Here is a 17,938-nt window from a genome sequence, read left to right as displayed (position 1 = left end):
CTGGCTCATCTCCTCCCCGAGACCCCTCTGCAAGGGGATCTCCAGTGGCCGAGTCATGGTAGTGGGAGCGGGGAGGAAACCTTTAGGAACTAGAGGAAGGTTGTATTTCTCATCATTGTTACATCGCACCGTGACTGGCTCGTCTCCTCCCCTAGGCAATGAGTTTTGTTTTGTTTTCCTAACGGCAAATGATTTAGCCATGTTATCCTCCAGTCTTTGAACCTTTGACCAACAGATGTGTTTTATTTGGCCCACACAGTGTTTTTAAAAATCAGTCATTTGATGTGTGGATTGTGATAAGAGTTGTACGAGTCCCCAATAAAATGATTTATTTAAAAAAATAAAAAAATAAAAATTTTTTAGTTACTAATTAAAACAAAAGACATCTAACTTCATATAAAAAGCTGGATTCCCAGCATGTCTTGAAACCTTGGAAGATGTGGCAACACTGGGCCATTGACTTCTGAGCTGAAGCTGCTCCTTTGGATAGACCACGTGCTCTAGTGTGCCCACAGTCCCTGCCTGGCCCTTCGCACTCTTATTGCCAGGTATCGAGAGGCATTGCTATGGTACCACCTGGAACACTCTATACCTGGGGCATTGCTAGGTGTTTTATCTACTTTTAGCTTCCACTGAAACACCTCACCTTTGCCGAGGGAGCTCGTACCTGCTGGTTTTGCCTGTGCCTTTCTCTGCTTGGCAAGGTGTCCTCATCCCCACCTTTATTCCGTGACAGCACTCAGGGTTCTTCCTCTGGTAAGCCTTCAAGTTGGGTCGTTAACCACACGGTCAGCAGTTCGAATGAGGCTTCCCATTCCCATAAAGATTTACAGTCTCGGAAACCCAGAGGGTCAGTTCTACTCCACCCTGTAGGGTTTGGCCCAACCGAAGCAACGCTGCTGACTGTCAGACATCCAAGCATTTACTCTTTCTATGAAACCAGCTTTCTAGTCTCAGCTGTAGTAAAGCTCTTCTGAGGGGCCTCTGATAACATGCTAATCACCAAATATAATAATAATAATTAAATGGGAAAATGGTATGGTATGTGAATTATATCTCAGTAAAACGGTCTAAAAACAATCCAACAGATAATCATGCTTGATAAAACCTCGTGTTAAGAAACAAACAAAAAATATAATTATAACAACATGTCAGTGATTGAGTTCTGCCATATGTCAGGAGCTGTGTAGAGCTGTTTTAAATGGCCAATCTCCAATCCACATAAGCAGTGACTGCATTTTGTAGCTGAGGAAATGTGGGCTCCGAGAGGTTGAATAACTCGCCATGGTCAAGAGCAACTGATGCAGGTGATGGTGGCACAGAGGAGGATGTGCTCAGATCTCGTTGGGTGCAGTCCTAGGGGTGTGGGTGGGCAAAGCTCCCTCCCGGGCAGGCACTGCTTCACTAACTCTTGCAGGCCTTTGACAGGTATTTGAGAGGTGCAGGTGGGAGGAAGGTTGGGAAGGGCGTTCTAGGTAGAGGGCACAGGACTGAAGACGCACGCCAGCTTGCAGACTGGAAGTGAGGCTGCTCCGTGGTGATGGAAGGAAGGGTCATGGTTTTCCTAAAGAGGGGACGGAAGCGGTGAGCAGGGGCCTCTGATGGACTAGCACTGGATGCTGGCCCTTGAATACTAGGCATCTGGACTTTCTTTTATAAGATACAGTGCACCTTTGCATTCACCATAGGCGCCTGGACTTTCTTTTATAAGATACAGTGCACCTTTGCATTCACCAGAACAGCTCAGCTTGTTGGTTGGGTTTCTTGAGGCCTCGTTACCCAGTTTCTTTTGGAAAAAGGATTTTTGTGTGATGGGGCCATTGAAGGTTTTTGAGCAGGAGTGTGACTCCATCAGACTGGAGGTGACAGCTCAGAGAATTGGCTCAACTAGGCAGGCTGCAGGCCAGGAGGGTGGTTAGTGGCATCTGAATGCTGGCCCTTTATCCCCAGCCTGCAAAACGTGACTTCATTTCGGTTCAGTCATTGGACATGTCTACTTTGAAGATGTCGGCCTCATTTTCTTCCTCCTCCTGCTCCACTGAGCTAAGAGAACAGCTTAGAATTAATATTGAAATTTTGTTCTTTTTAGACTGATTGAGGAGTTGAAGCTGTCTTTGAAGAGCAAAGAAGCTTTAATTCAGCGGCTTAAAGAGGAGGAATCTCGAATGGCATCTGCTGATGACAGCGTGGCATCTGGAGAGCGCCGAGGCCGCCCTGCTGCTCCGCAGGAAGAAAGGGAGAGAGAAACCCAGGCGAGGACCATGGCTTTTGTCAAGGCCCCTCTTATTTGTGTATCTATTTCCCAGCCTGTGTTTATTGCCTGGAGACTTTATTTATTTATTTTGACCCTTGTGGTCCACCGTGGTTAGGGGCAACTTTGCTCTGACCTTTCCGAGGCGGCCTGGCAGCCAAGATGGGCCTCAGCTCCCCATCTCCTTTAATCCTCCTGGTCATCTTGCAGGAGCTCCTGGTACCCTTGCCGAGTGTAGAAAGAGGCTCAGAGCACTTGTTACATTTTCTCAGGCCCCGAGAGGTGGGCTAATTGTCCCTGTCTCCACAGCCTCTGGACTGTTCCGCACACACTTATAGAGAGGGAGGGAGAACTGGGAAACTGAGGTAGGCCTTACCTGAGACCTTCCCTTCCTGTGAGGCTAGGAGTGACAGCTGCATATACTATATTCACATTAAGGGATATTTTGGAGCCATGGTGGTATAGTGGTTCCATGTCGGGCTAAGATCCCCAGGGCTGGCAGTTTGAAACCACAGTCAGCTCCTCTCTAAATCCTCTTTCCACTTGTGAGGAGCTATCCTTTGGCAAGCTTTTCCTTCGTCTCTGAGCCCTGGTGGCACAGTGGGCTCTGCGTTGGATTGCTGGCTGCCAGGTCAGCAGTTCGTGAGGCTTTTCACACCTGTGAAGGTTTTGGAAACCTATGGGGGCCAGTTCTACCCTGCCCCATAGACTGGCTGTGAGTTGTGAGTGTTTCATTGTGTTTAGCAGCATCTTGATCTGGGCTCTCTGGTTGGGGATCAGCCAACAGGGATTAACTGCCTTTCTGTTTCCTCTCTCTTATGGGGTGGGTCTTGGGTAAGGTGACCAGATTTTAACATTGATAAAGCGGGACACCATTGATAAAACTCATATCCTGGCAAAATAGCCACATGGCAGCTGAAAACCATCTACCCTAGCTTGTCGCGCATTCTTTCCAAAAATTGGGACTTTTTAAAAATGCTGCGGGATGCGGGAAAAATTGTTAAAAATCGGGACTGTCCCGCCAAAAGCAGGACATCTGGTCACTTTTGTCTTGGGGTGGAGGAAAGGAGGGGGCACTTCTGCTCTAATGAGCTGCATGCAGTGGACGAAGGTGAAATAAAGGAGGTGCTTATTCTAATTGTTCTGGGGAACAACAGAGGGTCCTTTCTTGACACCAGTTAGTGTCTTTTCATAGGCCGTGCATATGGAGTGGCAGAAGAAGAGAAATTGCTTTGAAGAAAGGATCCAGGTATGTTGATACTCTTTATTTATTTCCTTTAATGTATTGACAGTTTACTCTATTCTGTCCTTTTGTTTTGTCCTGAGCTCTGTAGCCGACTCTGTGAAAATGGCTGTCGTTACCGCACGCTGCTGTGTGCCAGTCACGCTGTAGGGGTTTGGCCGAGCCCTCCTCAGGCTGTGCGTGAAGGAGGCTTCTCCATATACTGTACAGGTGCCACGTGAGGCGCTGAGCGAGGAGGCCACTGGCCCCTCCTGGTTTAACTAGGCGCAGGGATAGCCAGGACTCAGGCTGGCCGGCCTGGGTGCAGAGCCCATGCTCCCCAGCCCTTGTCGCAGCACCCGGCAGTTGTGTCGCGCCCGCCTGCCAGCCCATCATCTTGGTGGAGCCTCACAATGACCGGGGAGGGAGGCAGGCAGTGCTGATTGTCTTTAGAAATGAACTCGACCCTAAATGTATAGTTTAGTCTCCGTCGCGCCACACCCTCTGCTAGCTTTTGTAGCGTTAAGGACTGAAATTAATGATCTGCTATTTCCCCCAAATAACCTGCTACGGTTTCAAAGACTGACGTGGCGGTATTCAAATTCCAAAAGGCATTGGAGTCCTTCCCGGAGGAATAGCTGTCAGCGTCTTAACTGATCTGATCCCCTTCCCCTCACCCAGTTCAATTGCCGTGAGCGGTAACACGGGCGCTGGGAGCTGATGCCACTGCGCTCAGCTCTACTTGGAAACATTAATCACAGACTGACAGGAATAAGATAGAATAACTGCATTTGAGTGTGCTCTTAAAGATATATTTACAGTGCATTTTGGTTGGAACGCATCAACTTAGCGAATCTTTTTCTAATCTAATTTAGGCACTTCAGGAGGACCTGAGAGAGAAGGAAAGAGAAATTGCTACAGAAAAGAAAAATAGTTTAAAGCGGGATAAAGCCATTCAGGGTCTAACCATGGCATTAAAATCTAAGGAGAAAGAGGTATGTCTGATGCACCAAACTGAGATTTCTCTTTATTAGCTGCTGTGACTGGCCTGTCGTACCCTGAAATTTTAGCATTAGGTAAACATTTCATAAGAGACGTGAGATGAGTTTATGAACAGCGGGGAAACGGGCCTCTAGTCAATTGGCAATTCTGTTGGCTGCTCTAATTCAGCCTTTAGGAACCCTGGTGGCACAGTGGTTAAGCACTTGGCTGCTAACCAGAAGACTGGCAGCTCAAACCCACTGGTTGCTCCACCTGAGGGCGATGTGGCCGCCTGCTGCTGCTGCGCAGTCTGTCCAGATTTACACCCTTTGAAACTCTATGAGGCAGTTCTACTCCGTCCTGTAGGGTCATTATGAGCTGGAATTGACCCACTGACAGGTGTTTTTGAGCATGGCTCAATGGAAATGTAATGTGAGGTACTTAGGTAGTTTCTAGTTACACCTGTCACATACATTTGTTGCTGGGTGCCATTGAGTGGAATCCGACCCACAATGACCCTGTTCACAACAGCATTGTTCGGTGCTTGTAGGGTAGGTTCCCACAGAAGGAAATTCTGCCAAGCCCTATGCATACTGAAAGAAAGAGAGAAACACATGAAGCTGGTCTTAGTAACGTATGTAACCTAACATATTACCATCTTAACGTGTAATCAGTAAAACAAAATTATTCATGACGTACTTTGCATTCCTTTTCCCAGCTCTTTCCAGTGTAGACTAGCCATATTTCAATACCTGCGTGTGGCTAGGGGTGACCACATTGGAAAGTGCATGTGGAGCCTGCAGAGCAGCGGTTCTCACCCTTCCTGATGCTGCGATGCTTTCATTCAGGTCCTCAGGTGGTGCTGCCCCCACCATAGCATTATTGTCATTGCTACTTCATCACTGTCATTTTGCTACTGCTGTGAATCGTAATGTAAATATCTGACATGCAGGTTGTATTTTCATTGTTACAAATGGAACACAACTAAAGCATAGTGATTAATCATAAAAACAATATGTAATTATATATTGTGAAATATTTATGTCTAATGACAAATGAACAAAATTTTGTCTTCAAGCATGGTGTAGCATGGGTAACAGTCTTCAGGCCGGGTACTCGTAGGTGGGCGTATCTGCATGTGGGCGGACCGCCTGGAGACGGATAGAGGAGTGGTGTCTCGGTTTCTAAGACTATTGGAATTATGTGTTTTCCGGTGGTCTTAGATGACCACTATGAAAGGGTCGTTTAACCCCTATAGGGGTTGTGACCTCCAGGTTGAGAACCGCTGCTTTAGAGACGGCAGGGGATTGAGAGAAAGGAATTGAGGTAAGGCCATGACTGTGAATCCATCAGGGTTGTTGCCAAGGGAGTGGCTGACGGTTTTTAACTGGGTTTTTTTGTTGTTATTGTTGTTGTTATTATTGCACCCTACTGTGCCCTAGTAGCTGCGCTAGGACTAAATGCAGGAACAAAACCCTGCTGTCCTTACATGTCTGGTGGGGGCAAAAGAGGAAGAGTGACTGGAAGTGCAGGGGCTGTGGAAACTGAGAGGACGAAACCTAGTCCAGAGAAGAGGGTAGGTGTGCAGGCCAGGGAGCTAGAGGAGGCTCTACCTGAGCCCAGTCTTCCTGGTGGCATAGTAGATTACACCTCGATCTGCTTACCACCACATCAGCAGCTCATGATCACCAGCCGCTCCGCAGGAGAAAGAGGAGGCTGTCTACTCATGTAAAGGGTTAATACCTTGGCAACCCTAAGGGGTGGTTCTGCATTGCCCTACATGGGCCACTAGGAATTGACTCGATGGCAGTAAGGTTTTGTTTTTGTTCCAGGACTTAATAGGGAAGGGTAGCAGGGGCAGGGAGGCCATTCTAAATACAGATGAGAACATTGGCCTTGGTGCTGAGTTAAAAGGAGAGAGAGAGTAACCATGTGCATTTGGGGTTGTCAGAGCCCAAGGTGTAAAATTTAGGTGATGTAGGAGAAGCAGCAAGTGAGCAACCAGTGGAGGTGGAACTAGGGCATCGTGTGCAGTAGCTTGAACAGTGTGCCACTGACGGCTTTTGAGCAAGAGGTGTATGATCACATTCGCATTAGCAAGGTCTCCGGCTTGTATGTGGAGAGTGCACTAGAGGGCCAGTCATGGAGGCTCATAGGCCAGTGGCTTAGGCAAGAGGAAACAAACAAACAAACAAACAAACAAACAAACAAACAAACAAACATCTAAATCGATACACCAAAGAAATCCAAATTCACCACCATGAGTCAAGGCCAACTCAGCAATCCTATGGGACAGGGTTGAACTGTCCTGGTGCGTGTCCGAGACTGTAACTCTAATGGGAGTAGAAAGGCCCGACCCTAAGTAGGGTTTCTGAGGCTTCTGCAAATCTTTACAGGAGCAGGTAGCCACCTCATTCTCTGGAAAAGCAGCTGGTGCATTTGAATCAACATCCACTTGGCAGCACCACCAGGAAGGTGAAGGAGAACAATAGACTGGAGAGGGAGGAACTTATGCAAAAAACATTTAGAATCAGAAAATGTGATTAGATACAGGACGTCAGAGAAGGTCCAGTCAAGGATGATGTCTAGGTGTCTGGCTTGCTTGACTAGGGATCAGCGGTGCTACCTGCTCAGTTAGAAGCATAGGAGATGGAGTATGATAGTGAGATGGGGTGGTGGTGGTGGAGCAGGTGAGTCTTCTTAGGAAAAGTATTGACTTTGAGGAGCTCCTAGGCCATTCAGGCAGATATAAAGTTTATAAAGCTTGAAGAGAGCTCAGGCCTGCAGATGTTGACCTGGAAGTTTACCAGATGGAATTAAAATTCCGAAACTTGGTCTGCTTATCCACGGAGTGTGGGGGAGTGAGGGGCCGAGGATGGCACAGCAGGGAACATCCACATTTCAGCTATAGAAAAGGGAATGCTTGTAGAGTATGAAGCTATGCAGGACACTGGTCTCAAAGAAGGGGCAGGAGTGCAAGAGTTTGAGTTATCACCCATGTGATAACTCAATGTGATTTGACTCCCAGCCAACAGTTGTATTATGTGCTGTGAGTTTAGGGCCTAATGGGCTGTGGAGACTTTCAGTATATAGGAGAGGTATTGGGGCCGTGCGGAGTGAAGAGGTATCAGTGATGTAACTGCTCTAGGCCCTGGTAAGGTTCATGGTATGGCCTTGGGGTTCATGGCTGGACTGCAGTATAAGAGAAGTCGCTAGAAGATGAGGGGCTTGACAGTAGCCAGGTTAGGTTGTTGGGTGGGCCATGTATATGGACAGTAGCCATCACACATGGAGCCTGCTTTAGGGTAGCACTTTGTACACGCCCCTTCATTTAACACTAACAACCCTGTGATTGGGTGAATGGTGGTACCCTCATGTTACGGCGATAGAAGCTCAAAGAGGTTAAGGAACTTGTCTATTTGCCTCGTCACCCCTCTAGTAAATAGCCTGATCTAGAGATCCCACTCAGGTCCGCCCGCCAACGCCCTCAGTCTTCAGCACTGCACAGCGCAGCAGAGCAAGCGTCTGGGCTGCGCAGAGCAGAGGAGGGCCCCAATGTGCACTGGCCTCTGTGCTGTTTTCCCACAGATTAAAGAACTTAACTCTGAAATGGACGCGCTCAAGGCTGCCGTTGCTAACACCAGAGAGGCCTCCCAGAAGTCCCAGGTAAGTGTTCACGTTGAGAACGTGGCTGCCTCGGCAGTCCTTACTTCTGGTGAGGGCAGGACTTTGCAGCTGAAAGGAACTTGGATGATTTTGATCAGAAAAACCATGGTTGGCCTTAGGCAGTAGAATTAGCTCCGTTTAATTAAAGGGCATTCTGTGAGGGATTTGGGTGCTTCGCCAGCGCCCCCTCATCAATATTCTCTATGCTGCTAACGCCTGTCTGGGCAACAGCGGACTGGAGGCCGACTCCTTGACTCCTGATAGAGTCAGTGGTGACAGCTGCCACCACAGCTAGGAGTGCTGCGTGACCCTGCAGCGGGGAGTGGACTGCACAAGATAAGCGGATTACCGCATTGGCTCTCTGTACCCTGCTGTGGGGATGGGGAAGGTATTATCAGTCCTTTCCCCTTGCAGGTGGGAGGTTATAGAAGCTCAGCGAGGCCGGCGGCTGATTCAGTGGCACACAGCAAGTGGCAGGGCAATGAATTAAATGTAATAATTTCTCGTCATACCAACTGGCATTTATTGAACACATACTAGGTGCCAAACCTGTTAAGCACTCTCCATGGATTGTCTCAATTAATCTGCACTATTGCTCTCTGAAGTAGGAACTATTAGTATCCTTGTTTGACTCCTGAGGATCCCCAGGTACAGAGAGGTTCAGTAACGAGCTTAGAGTCACAAAACTGGTAAGAGAGCTAGGATTTGACCTTAGAGCCATTGCCACTCTAAAACCTGTGCCTGTCACCTCATACTTCTCCTCACCTGGATTCTTCCGGCCTGCCTGCTCCGTGGTGTCTGTCCTTTCCTCACAACCAACAGCAGGAGGATGGGTTCCCGGTTTCATGTTTGGACCTGACTTTGCTCTTCTCCCGCCCAAGGTCGTACTGCAGGGACGCGTGCTTTGTTGCCCTGGTCTCCCTGGTCTTCCCTCTCTTTGCCGACTTTCAGTTCTGTTTTTAGTGATTTCCTTTGGTACGTTTCTTATTTACATAGACAGTGCATACCTATTAATAACTTGATGATTCATAAACGAGCCATCATTTGAATAAATCCTTACTACCTAAAGCTTCCCTCACTCCCCCTCCTTTTACCTTGCTTGCGGTTATAAAGTAGAAGGTAGAAGTTAGGCCTAATTTAAGACTCTTTGCTTCCTAAGATTCATATCCCATGTCTTATCTTTTGCTGTGCTTTGTTCAGAATAAGAATAATGGAAGTAATTTGGTTTAAATCAGGGTACACTGGAAACGTAGATAAAGCTCGCTTTGGAAACCTCAGATTTGCTTTCCCCACCGTCTTGACAGTGGTAGGTGACATGGAGCTGAGGTTACACTTTGTACTTGAGGGGTTTTTTGGTTGTGTTCTCCGTGCTTAGGGAAATCACAGGCTTGCAGAGCTGCATTCTTAGGAAAACCACCGCATTGCCTATTGCCTGCACACCGAAACCCAGGTAGGTGATGCCATTTGACAACCAGAGGCGCCAGACATTCTTAAAAGCATTATGATATTTTACCTGTTATGCTGATGGATGAAGGAGAGAAGAGAGTGTTATAGACTTAATGTTACCCAGATTTATCACAGATTTACTAATTATATAACCTCGGCCGTAATTGAAATGTTTTTGAGGTTTCCTAATGCGCACTGCTGGCCAGGCTTCTTGTCTCACAGGACACAGCTCAGGACCTGGGGAAGCGCCAGGAGACTTCATTCCATCCTGACTGATGGCTGCACTGGAAGCTGCGTGTGTACAGGTTGCTAGGACACCACTCAGATCTAATTCCAGAGCCCACATTCTCTCCACTCCCCGTGGGTGTGTAAATGCACACAACATGCCTCCATTGGCTATTTCATTAATGATGTTTTCAGAGTTTGAGTGTTGCACAGACATTTGTCAGTACATACTCCTTCATGTCTGTTGGCCTTTTCAGGTTGTCCTGTGATGGAATTAACTGAGTCAAATAGCCAGAGCTGGCAGGGTTGGCATTTCAAGCCTAACACTGAACCAATGGCAAATGATACCCACTCTGTTGGTGTGGTTACCAAAGTGCAGAAGCACAGAGAGCCGAATTCAAATCCCAGATGAGCTGTTGTAAAGGGTGCAACATGGGCTGCTTGGCTACCTCCTTATCCATTAAACATTTTATATCCAGCATAAAAACAGGCCAGGTTTACTGGTTGGAAAGAGACTGGTAGAACCACTGAGACCTCCTTTAGGTCTGGAAATGAACTCATCCCCAAGGCGCATTTTTCAGACAAACAATAGACATCTATGAGGAGAACAATGAAAAAGGGCAGCATCTACTCAAGGACCAAGTTCAGAGGGGCCAGGGGAGGAGGGGTGAGACAGGAAACGGAGGCAGTGGCAGAAGTGATGGGTACATTCTGGGGTGCAATTGGAAAGAAAAGGTGTGTGACTTGTTGACTGGAAAACTGATCTGCTCTGTAACCCTTCATCCAATTCACAATAAAAAGCTAAAATGATATTCCAATCGGAAATAGCATCATTTTCCCTCCCCACTCTCAAGCTATAAAAGTAGAAATGTTCATTGTAGGAAACTTATAAAACACTTAGAAGAGTATTGGAGGTTGATTAAAACCACCAGTGAACTTTCCTTAAAGATATCTACTGTTAATGTTTTTCCCCTCTAAATTGTATTCATTTTGTTGCTGAGGATATAGACGGCAACCAATTCAACAATCCCTGCACGTGTAACTTAGTGACATTGATTCTATTCTCTGAGTGGTCCAGCCACTTGCCCTCCTTTCCTGAATTGTTCCTCTTTCACTGATGTGAACTCATTGCCCCTTCGGTTCCCATCTGCTTTTCCCAGCTGCTCTTGTCCAGTGATCCCATATACACAGGTCTTAAAGAACAGTGTTGCTCAAGGCAGATCTGGGAAGCCAAATGATTGCTTGGTTTTCAGATAACTTCAGGGGATATTTTTGGCTTGATGTTTAAAAGATCATCGCAGGGCAGCAGTTTTAGGGGTTCACCCACTCTCCATGGCTCCAGAAAGTCTAGCGTCACAGATTATTTTGCATTCTGTTCTGCGTTTTCCTCGCCCTGATCAGGATTCTTCTACAGAGTCTTTGTTCAAAATGTCGACTAATGCTAGCTGGGCACCATCCAATTCTTTTGGTCTCATTGCGAAAGAGAGAGCTGGCCATGGAGGCATTCTTCTTCTTTTTTTTTTTTAATCATTTTATTAGGGGCTCATACAACTCTCATCACAATCCATACATACATCAATTGTGCAAAGCGCATTTGTACATTCATTGCCCTCATCATTCTCAAAACATTTCCTCTCCACTTAAGCCCCTGGCATTAGGTCCTCATTTTCCCCCTCCCTCCCCGCTCCCCCCTCCCTCATGAGCCCTTGATAATTTATAAATTATTATTTTGCCATATTTTGCCCTGTCCGACATCTCCCTTCACCCACTTTTCTGTTGTCCGTCCCCCAGGGAGGAGGTCACATATAATTCCTTGTAATCGGTTCCCTCTTTCCAACCCACTCTCCCTCTACCCTCCCAGTATCGCCACTCACACCACTGGTCCTGAAGGGATCATCCGCCCTGGATTCCCTGTATTTCCAGTTCCTATCTGTACCAGTGTACATCCTCTGGTCTAGCCAGACTTGCAAGGTAGAATTCGGATCATGATAGTGGGAGCGGGGAGGAAACATTTAGGAACTAGAGGAAAGTTGGGTTTTTCATCGTTGCTACGTTGCACCCTGACTGGCTTGTCTCCTCCCCGAGGCCCCTCTGCAAGGGGATCTCCAGTGGCCTACCTAATGGGCTTTGCTCTCCACTCCGCACTCCCCCCATCATTCACCATGGTAAGATTTTTTGTTCTGATGATGCCTTGTACCTGATCCCTTCGACACCTCATGATTCCTTTTCTTGTTCTAGGCTGTCCCCCTTCCTTGGTTCCAGGTGTGTAGAGACCAATTATTGTGTTGTCGGTGGCTGCTTATAAGCTTTTTAGACCCATGCACTACACAGTGAACTAGCTGGTAGAATAGATGCACTAAATAAGTTATTAGGTCAGTTAACTGAGATGTCCCCAGAAGCCATCTACACCAAGAAGCCAAGTACTATGAAGTGTTTGGTTGTACACAAGCAGCCTCTGCAGCTTTTTGTTTGTTTGTTTGTTTTTTAGCCAATTTTGTAAGTATATCTATCTTTTTTGTTATACAGCTTTTGCCAATTTAACTTGGTGCAGGTGGAAACTTATTGACAGCAATTCTAACACTTGGCTGTTTAGCGCTGCCTTTAATCAATATGATTTTTCAATCACTGTTACTTTGCCTTTTCCATGTTTCTCCTGCCTCTGTGTTCTTTAAATTAGAGATTAATGAAGTTCATTCTCTATATGAGGGTAAGTTAAAAATGTGTGTGTGTGTGTGTGTGTGTGTGTATATATATATATATATAATCTAGGGTTTCAGTTTGTACATACACAGGCTTATTCCAAAGCAAACATGTTCACCTATAGCAGTGCCGTCAGTGGACGCCTGCACACAAACAGTTCTCTCAGTCAGACATTTGCCTCAGTTGCATTAAAATATCTGCAGAAAAGGTTACCGTGCCAGGGGAAAAATGATACTGAAATCGGGCCGAATATCAAGTGTTTAACAAAACTCAAGTGAACAGCTTCCTGTGGTATTTACATAATTTCACATCAACTTGCAGCTATTAAAGTGTAGGGGTGGAGTCTAACTTGTCAATCAGGTAACAGCCTGACGGTGCCCTCTCTCTGCCTTCACCTTCCTGATGGTGAGCCACTCTGAGACCTGCCAGAGCCCTGGAGATGTGCAAGCCAGTAGATCCACAGGACTTTGGACCCGCCAGCCTGTGACTTTCCTGCATCCTGCATTGCATGTGACTGCGTGAGTCTGAAGAGGGACTTATGGACTGGAGTTGGACTGGGATGGGATGCTTTCCTGAAATAGAACTGCTTCTTGATATGAAGCTCTTTCTTACACATTTATGAGTGTCACTGGATTTGTTTCTCTAGTCCAGCCAACCTAACACACTTCCCAAGTCCTTGAAGCTTTGCAACAAGTTTATGAGAATGCTGGCCCACGTACGTAACACAACAGCTTTTAGATGGATCCAGCAGTTTAAGGAAACCTGAGAAGACCTCAAAGATGAGCCAGGAGAGGGAAAGCCATTAAACTTTAAGAACTGAAACTGGCTGAAGTACAGAGTGGTGGCAGAATACGCTGTAGATTTGCCATTGGTGTGAAAGCTACCGGAGGAGAGATCTCACTGGATTCCACATTGTCTACTTTAAGTGACCGTGTTGTCCTTGGTGAGCTTTTGGCTGGTTGGAAGAATTACATGAAGATTCGTGGGCTCAGAGAGTTGATCTTTCCAACGATCTTTTACGGAAGAGTGAAGCTAACGAAGATGATTTTTGCAGCGAAGCATAAGTTGGGGATGAGTCTTGGATTTATAATATGATCCAGAGGGCAAGGTCCAAACCAAACAGTGGCCTCTGAGGAGGGGTCAGTTACATTCAAGGCAGAGAAGTTAGCTCAGAAAGCTTGGTGGTCACTAAACATTTTATGGGATCTCCTTCGGGTAATCCTGATACGTTTTCTCAGACACACACAGGGTAATCACAGGAACTTATGAAAAGGTTTTAAGAAATTTAAAAATGATATTGGCAAGAAAAAGATGAGGAATGTTGCGCTGAGGAATTCCCTCCCCCGCCCTCATTATGATGCAATGCACCTCTCGGTTTTTTCCGGGTAGCAAGGGTTATCCCACCAGAATTTCAATGGGAAGTCTTACCCTGTGTGCCCCACAGCCTTGATGGTCTCTTTAGACTTCTTTCTGTTCCCCAAGCTCAAAGAACATTTATTTATTTCAAATTATTTTATTGGGGGCTCGTACAATTCTTATCACAATCCATACATACATCCATTGCGTCAAGCACATTTGTACATTTGTTGCCATCATCATTCTCAAAACATTTGCCTTCTACTTGAGCCCTTAATATCAGCTCCTCATTTTTCCTCTCCCTCCCCACTCCCCCTCCCTCATGAACCCTTGATAATTTAGAAATTATTATTATTTTGTCGTATCTTACACTGTCCGATGTCTCACTTTACCCACTTTTCTGTTGTCCATCCCCGAGGGAGGAGGTTATATGTAGATCCTGATAATCGGTTCCCCCTTTCTACCCCACCTTCCCTCCACCCTCCAGGTATTGCCACTCTCACCACTGGTCCTGAAGGGATCATCTGTCCTGGATTTCCTGTGTTTCCAGTTCCTATCTATACCAGTGTACATACTCTGGTCTAGCCAGATTTGTAAGGTAGAATTGGGATCATGATAGTGGGGGGATGAAGCATTTAAGAACTAGAGGAAAGTTGTATGTTTCATCTTTGCTACCCTGCAGTGCTTCTTCCATATGGGCTTTGTTGCTTTTGAGCTAGATGGCCGCTTGTTTACCTTCAAGCCTTTAAGACCCCAGATACTATATCTTTTGATAGCCGGACACCATCAGCTTTCTTCACCACATTTGCTTATGCACCCATTTGTCTTCAGTGATCATATCGGGGAGGTGGGCACCCATTGATACGATTTTTTGTTCTCAAAGAACATTTAAAAGGAACATGATTCGAGTCCTCAAAGGATGCTCAAACTGCTGTTTTTACATGTCACTTGTAGGGTGCAGAATTCCTTGGGGACAGGATAGAGAGATGAAAGCACTGTCTTCAGAAGGGTATGGACGCAGATGGAGGATATGTTGAGATACAAGAGCTTCACATTTTTATATAGAAAATGCCAATTTTGTGATTTAACAATGGCAGCAGTATTTTTGACTCTCCTTCTTATATTTATATAACATAATGTTACCCCATGCTGTTCCAGAATCTTTGTGTTTTATGGTTCAGTTTCCAAATGTAACTTATATTGAATTATTATCCCCCCCACCCCCCGAATAAAAATGGAGCCAGATTTTGTTCGCTTTAATGAGGTATGAAACTCAGCTCATCTTTCCTCTCCCGCTTCTTCTCCAGGCGCCTGAAGCGTATGAGGCTGCTCTGTCAGAAAAAGAAGCCCTTTTGGCTGAACTGCGCTCAGAAAACCTCACCAAGAGCACAGAGAACCACAGACTGTGCCGGAGCATGAAGCAGCTCACCCAGGAGCTGAGTGACCTGCAGCAGGCGAAGGAGACACTGGAAAAGGACCTGGAGGAAGCCCGTCGGGAGAAGAGCAAAGACGACCGCAGCGGCCTGGTGAGTCCTGCCGTTCGTCCCGTCAGAAATGGTGGCAGTGCTGTTCCCTGGGGCCACTCTGGGAAGGCTGGCCATTGCAGGAAACTTGGGACGAGATGTGGAATAGAAAACATTGGCACAGATATATGCATAGGTTCAGTATTAAGGTAGCAGATGAACGTTGGGCCTCCACTCAAGTGCTCCCTCAATACAAGAATACTTTGTTCTATTAAACTGGCATTCTGTGATGCTCACCTTCCCAACACAATCACTTAAGACAAGGCAGGTACATGGGCAAGTGTGGGGAAGAGGGCTGATGGTGCCCGGCTATTGAGGGATATAGCGTCTGGGTCTTGGCGGCTTGGGGGTAAGCAAGCGGCCATCTAGCTCAGAGGCGGCAGAGCCCACATGGAAGAAGCACACCAGCCTGTGCGATCACAGGGTGTCGAGGGGGTCAGGTGTCAGGCATCATCAGAACAAAAAATCATATCATTGTGTGTGAGGGGATGTGCGGGGTGGAGACCCAAGGCCCATCTGTGGACAACTCAACACCCCCTTACGGAACGGTCACGGGGAGGAGACGGGCCAGTCAGGGTGCAGTGTAGCGACGATGGAGCATCCAGCTTTCCTCTAGTTCCTAAATGCCCCCTCCTCCCCCCACTTTCATGGTCCCAGTTCTACAATACAAATCTGGCTAGACCAGAGAATTTAGACTGGTACAGATAGGAACTGGAATCCTGGGCGGATGATCCTTTCAGACCTGTGGTAAGGATGGTGATACCGGGAGGGTGGAGGGAAGGTGGGGTGGAAGGGGGTAGTTGATGACGGGGATCTACATATAGCCTCCTCCCTGGGGGGCGGACAATGGAAAGGTGGGTGAAGGGACACTCGGACAGCCCTCACCCATCCTCTCATCATCTGGAGAGACCAGTCTTGTGGTGTGATGTTTCAGCCCTTGTATTCACAGAGGCATGCACCTCTCTCACTCTCTCTCTCTCTCTCTCTCTCTCACACACACACACACACTTAATGGAGGCTTCAGCCGACATCCTTGTATATAACTATCCTCCTTACTCCCTCAACAGAGGGGCATAATTTCTGGGTCAAAGGAGCATGGGTATTTTTAGGACTATTTTATACTTGTTCTTTGAAAGATGTCTGTATATAAGGGTGATCCTTTTTAAAGATGCTATTCAGCGTTGGGTATTAATATTTAAACCTCTTCTCTGCAAAAAGGTAGGCAAAGTTTGTTCACCGTCTCGTTTAGAATTTCCATGATATTAAACTGCCGGCGTCAGTGTCTTTTCATTAATCCCGCCTGAGAGTCGCACCCAGATACTCTGCTGTGGTGCAGCGAGATAAGATTGTCGATCCTCAGGCTACGGGAGCTGCGGGCTCTTCACCGGGTGGCAGGCAGAAGCCTAGTATGGAGAGCTCAGAAGGACCGCTGGCTCCAGTGAAGACTACTTGTTTGGTGGCTGTTAGTGGGGATGCCTGCTCCATTGTTTGAAAACCTAAGTCAACACTGAAATACAGATGGTTCTGTACTGTAACAGAAAGGTCGAAGGAAGTTTTAGAATAAGAAAGATGTGTCCCCCTAATGCCCCCGCTCTCACAGAGCAAACCATCCTGCGCCATCCCTGTCATCCCTGTGTGGCTGGGCTCCCGCTCTAATCGAAAGTTCAGTTCTCCTCTCTGGTGTTTGACCCCTGGTCGTGCTGTGGGGTAAGCATTGGACTGCTAGCAACACTGTTGGCAGTTCAAAGCCATTGGCTGCCGCTCTGCCGGAGAGAGGTGATGCTGTCAGCTCCCACGAGGATCCAGAGCCTCGGAACCCCCTACATAGGGTCACTGTGAGTTGGGATCGACTCGGTGGCAGTAGGTTTGTTTTGTTGACTCTGTCAAGGACATTTCCTTTTTCTTTCTATATTTTTAACCATTTTATTGGGGGCTCATACAAGTCTTATCACAGTCCATACATTCATCAGTTGTATAAAGCACATTTGTACATTTGTTACCCTCATCATTCTCAAAACAGCTGCTTTCCACGTATGCCCCTGGCATCAGTTCCTCATTTTCCCCCCTCCCTCATGAACCCTTGATAATTTATAAATTATTATTTTATCATATCTTACACTGTCTGACGTCCCTTCACCCACTTTTCTCTTGTCCGTCCCCCAGGGAGGAGGTTATATGTTGATCTTTATAATCGGTTCCCCCTTTCTACCCCACATTCCCTCTACCCTCCCGATATCAACACTCTCACCACTGGTCCTGAAGGGATCATCTATCCTGGATTCCATGTGTTTCCATTTCCTATCTGTACCAGTATACATCCTCTGGTCTAGATTTGTAAGGTAACACTGGGATCATGATAGTGGGTGGTGAGGAAGCATTTAGGAACTAGAGGAAAGTTGCATGTTTCATCATTGCTACACTGTACCCTGACTGGCTCATCTCTTCCCTGGGACCCTTCTGTAAGGGGATGTCTAGTTGCCTACAGATGGGCTTTGGGTTCCCATTCCACACTCCCCCTTATTCACAATGATAGGATTTTTTGTTCTGTGATGCCTGATACCTCATCCC

The 17,938-nt window shown here is 46.8% G+C and overlaps 1 protein-coding gene across 6 annotated transcripts in view; it reads left to right on the top strand.

The window, feature by feature from the left end:
- Positions 1-17,938, top strand: part of CDK5RAP2 (CDK5 regulatory subunit associated protein 2) — a 209,163-nt gene that overhangs the window by 58,492 nt on the left and 132,733 nt on the right. For 5 of the 6 annotated variants that reach the window (XR_006680712.1, XM_045296558.1, XM_045296557.1 and 2 more), the window contains exons 7-11: positions 2,090-2,252; positions 3,447-3,500; positions 4,349-4,468; positions 8,043-8,120; positions 15,155-15,373. Coding sequence is in view for 5 of the 6 variants with exons in the window: in XM_045296558.1 (XP_045152493.1) it covers positions 2,090-2,252; positions 3,447-3,500; positions 4,349-4,468; positions 8,043-8,120; positions 15,155-15,373 (634 nt within the window). In the remaining variant the exon portion in view is untranslated. The other variant, XM_045296560.1, reaches the window with a different exon arrangement.

The sequence above is a fragment of the Echinops telfairi genome, unplaced genomic scaffold (assembly GCF_000313985.2).
Source record: "Echinops telfairi isolate 266 unplaced genomic scaffold, ASM31398v2 ScPeMD7_7410;HRSCAF=8448, whole genome shotgun sequence".
Taxonomy (NCBI): Eukaryota; Metazoa; Chordata; class Mammalia; order Afrosoricida; family Tenrecidae; genus Echinops; species Echinops telfairi.
The sequence above is the reverse complement of the archived record's forward strand: the minus strand, read 5'-3'. Positions and strand labels throughout refer to the sequence as shown.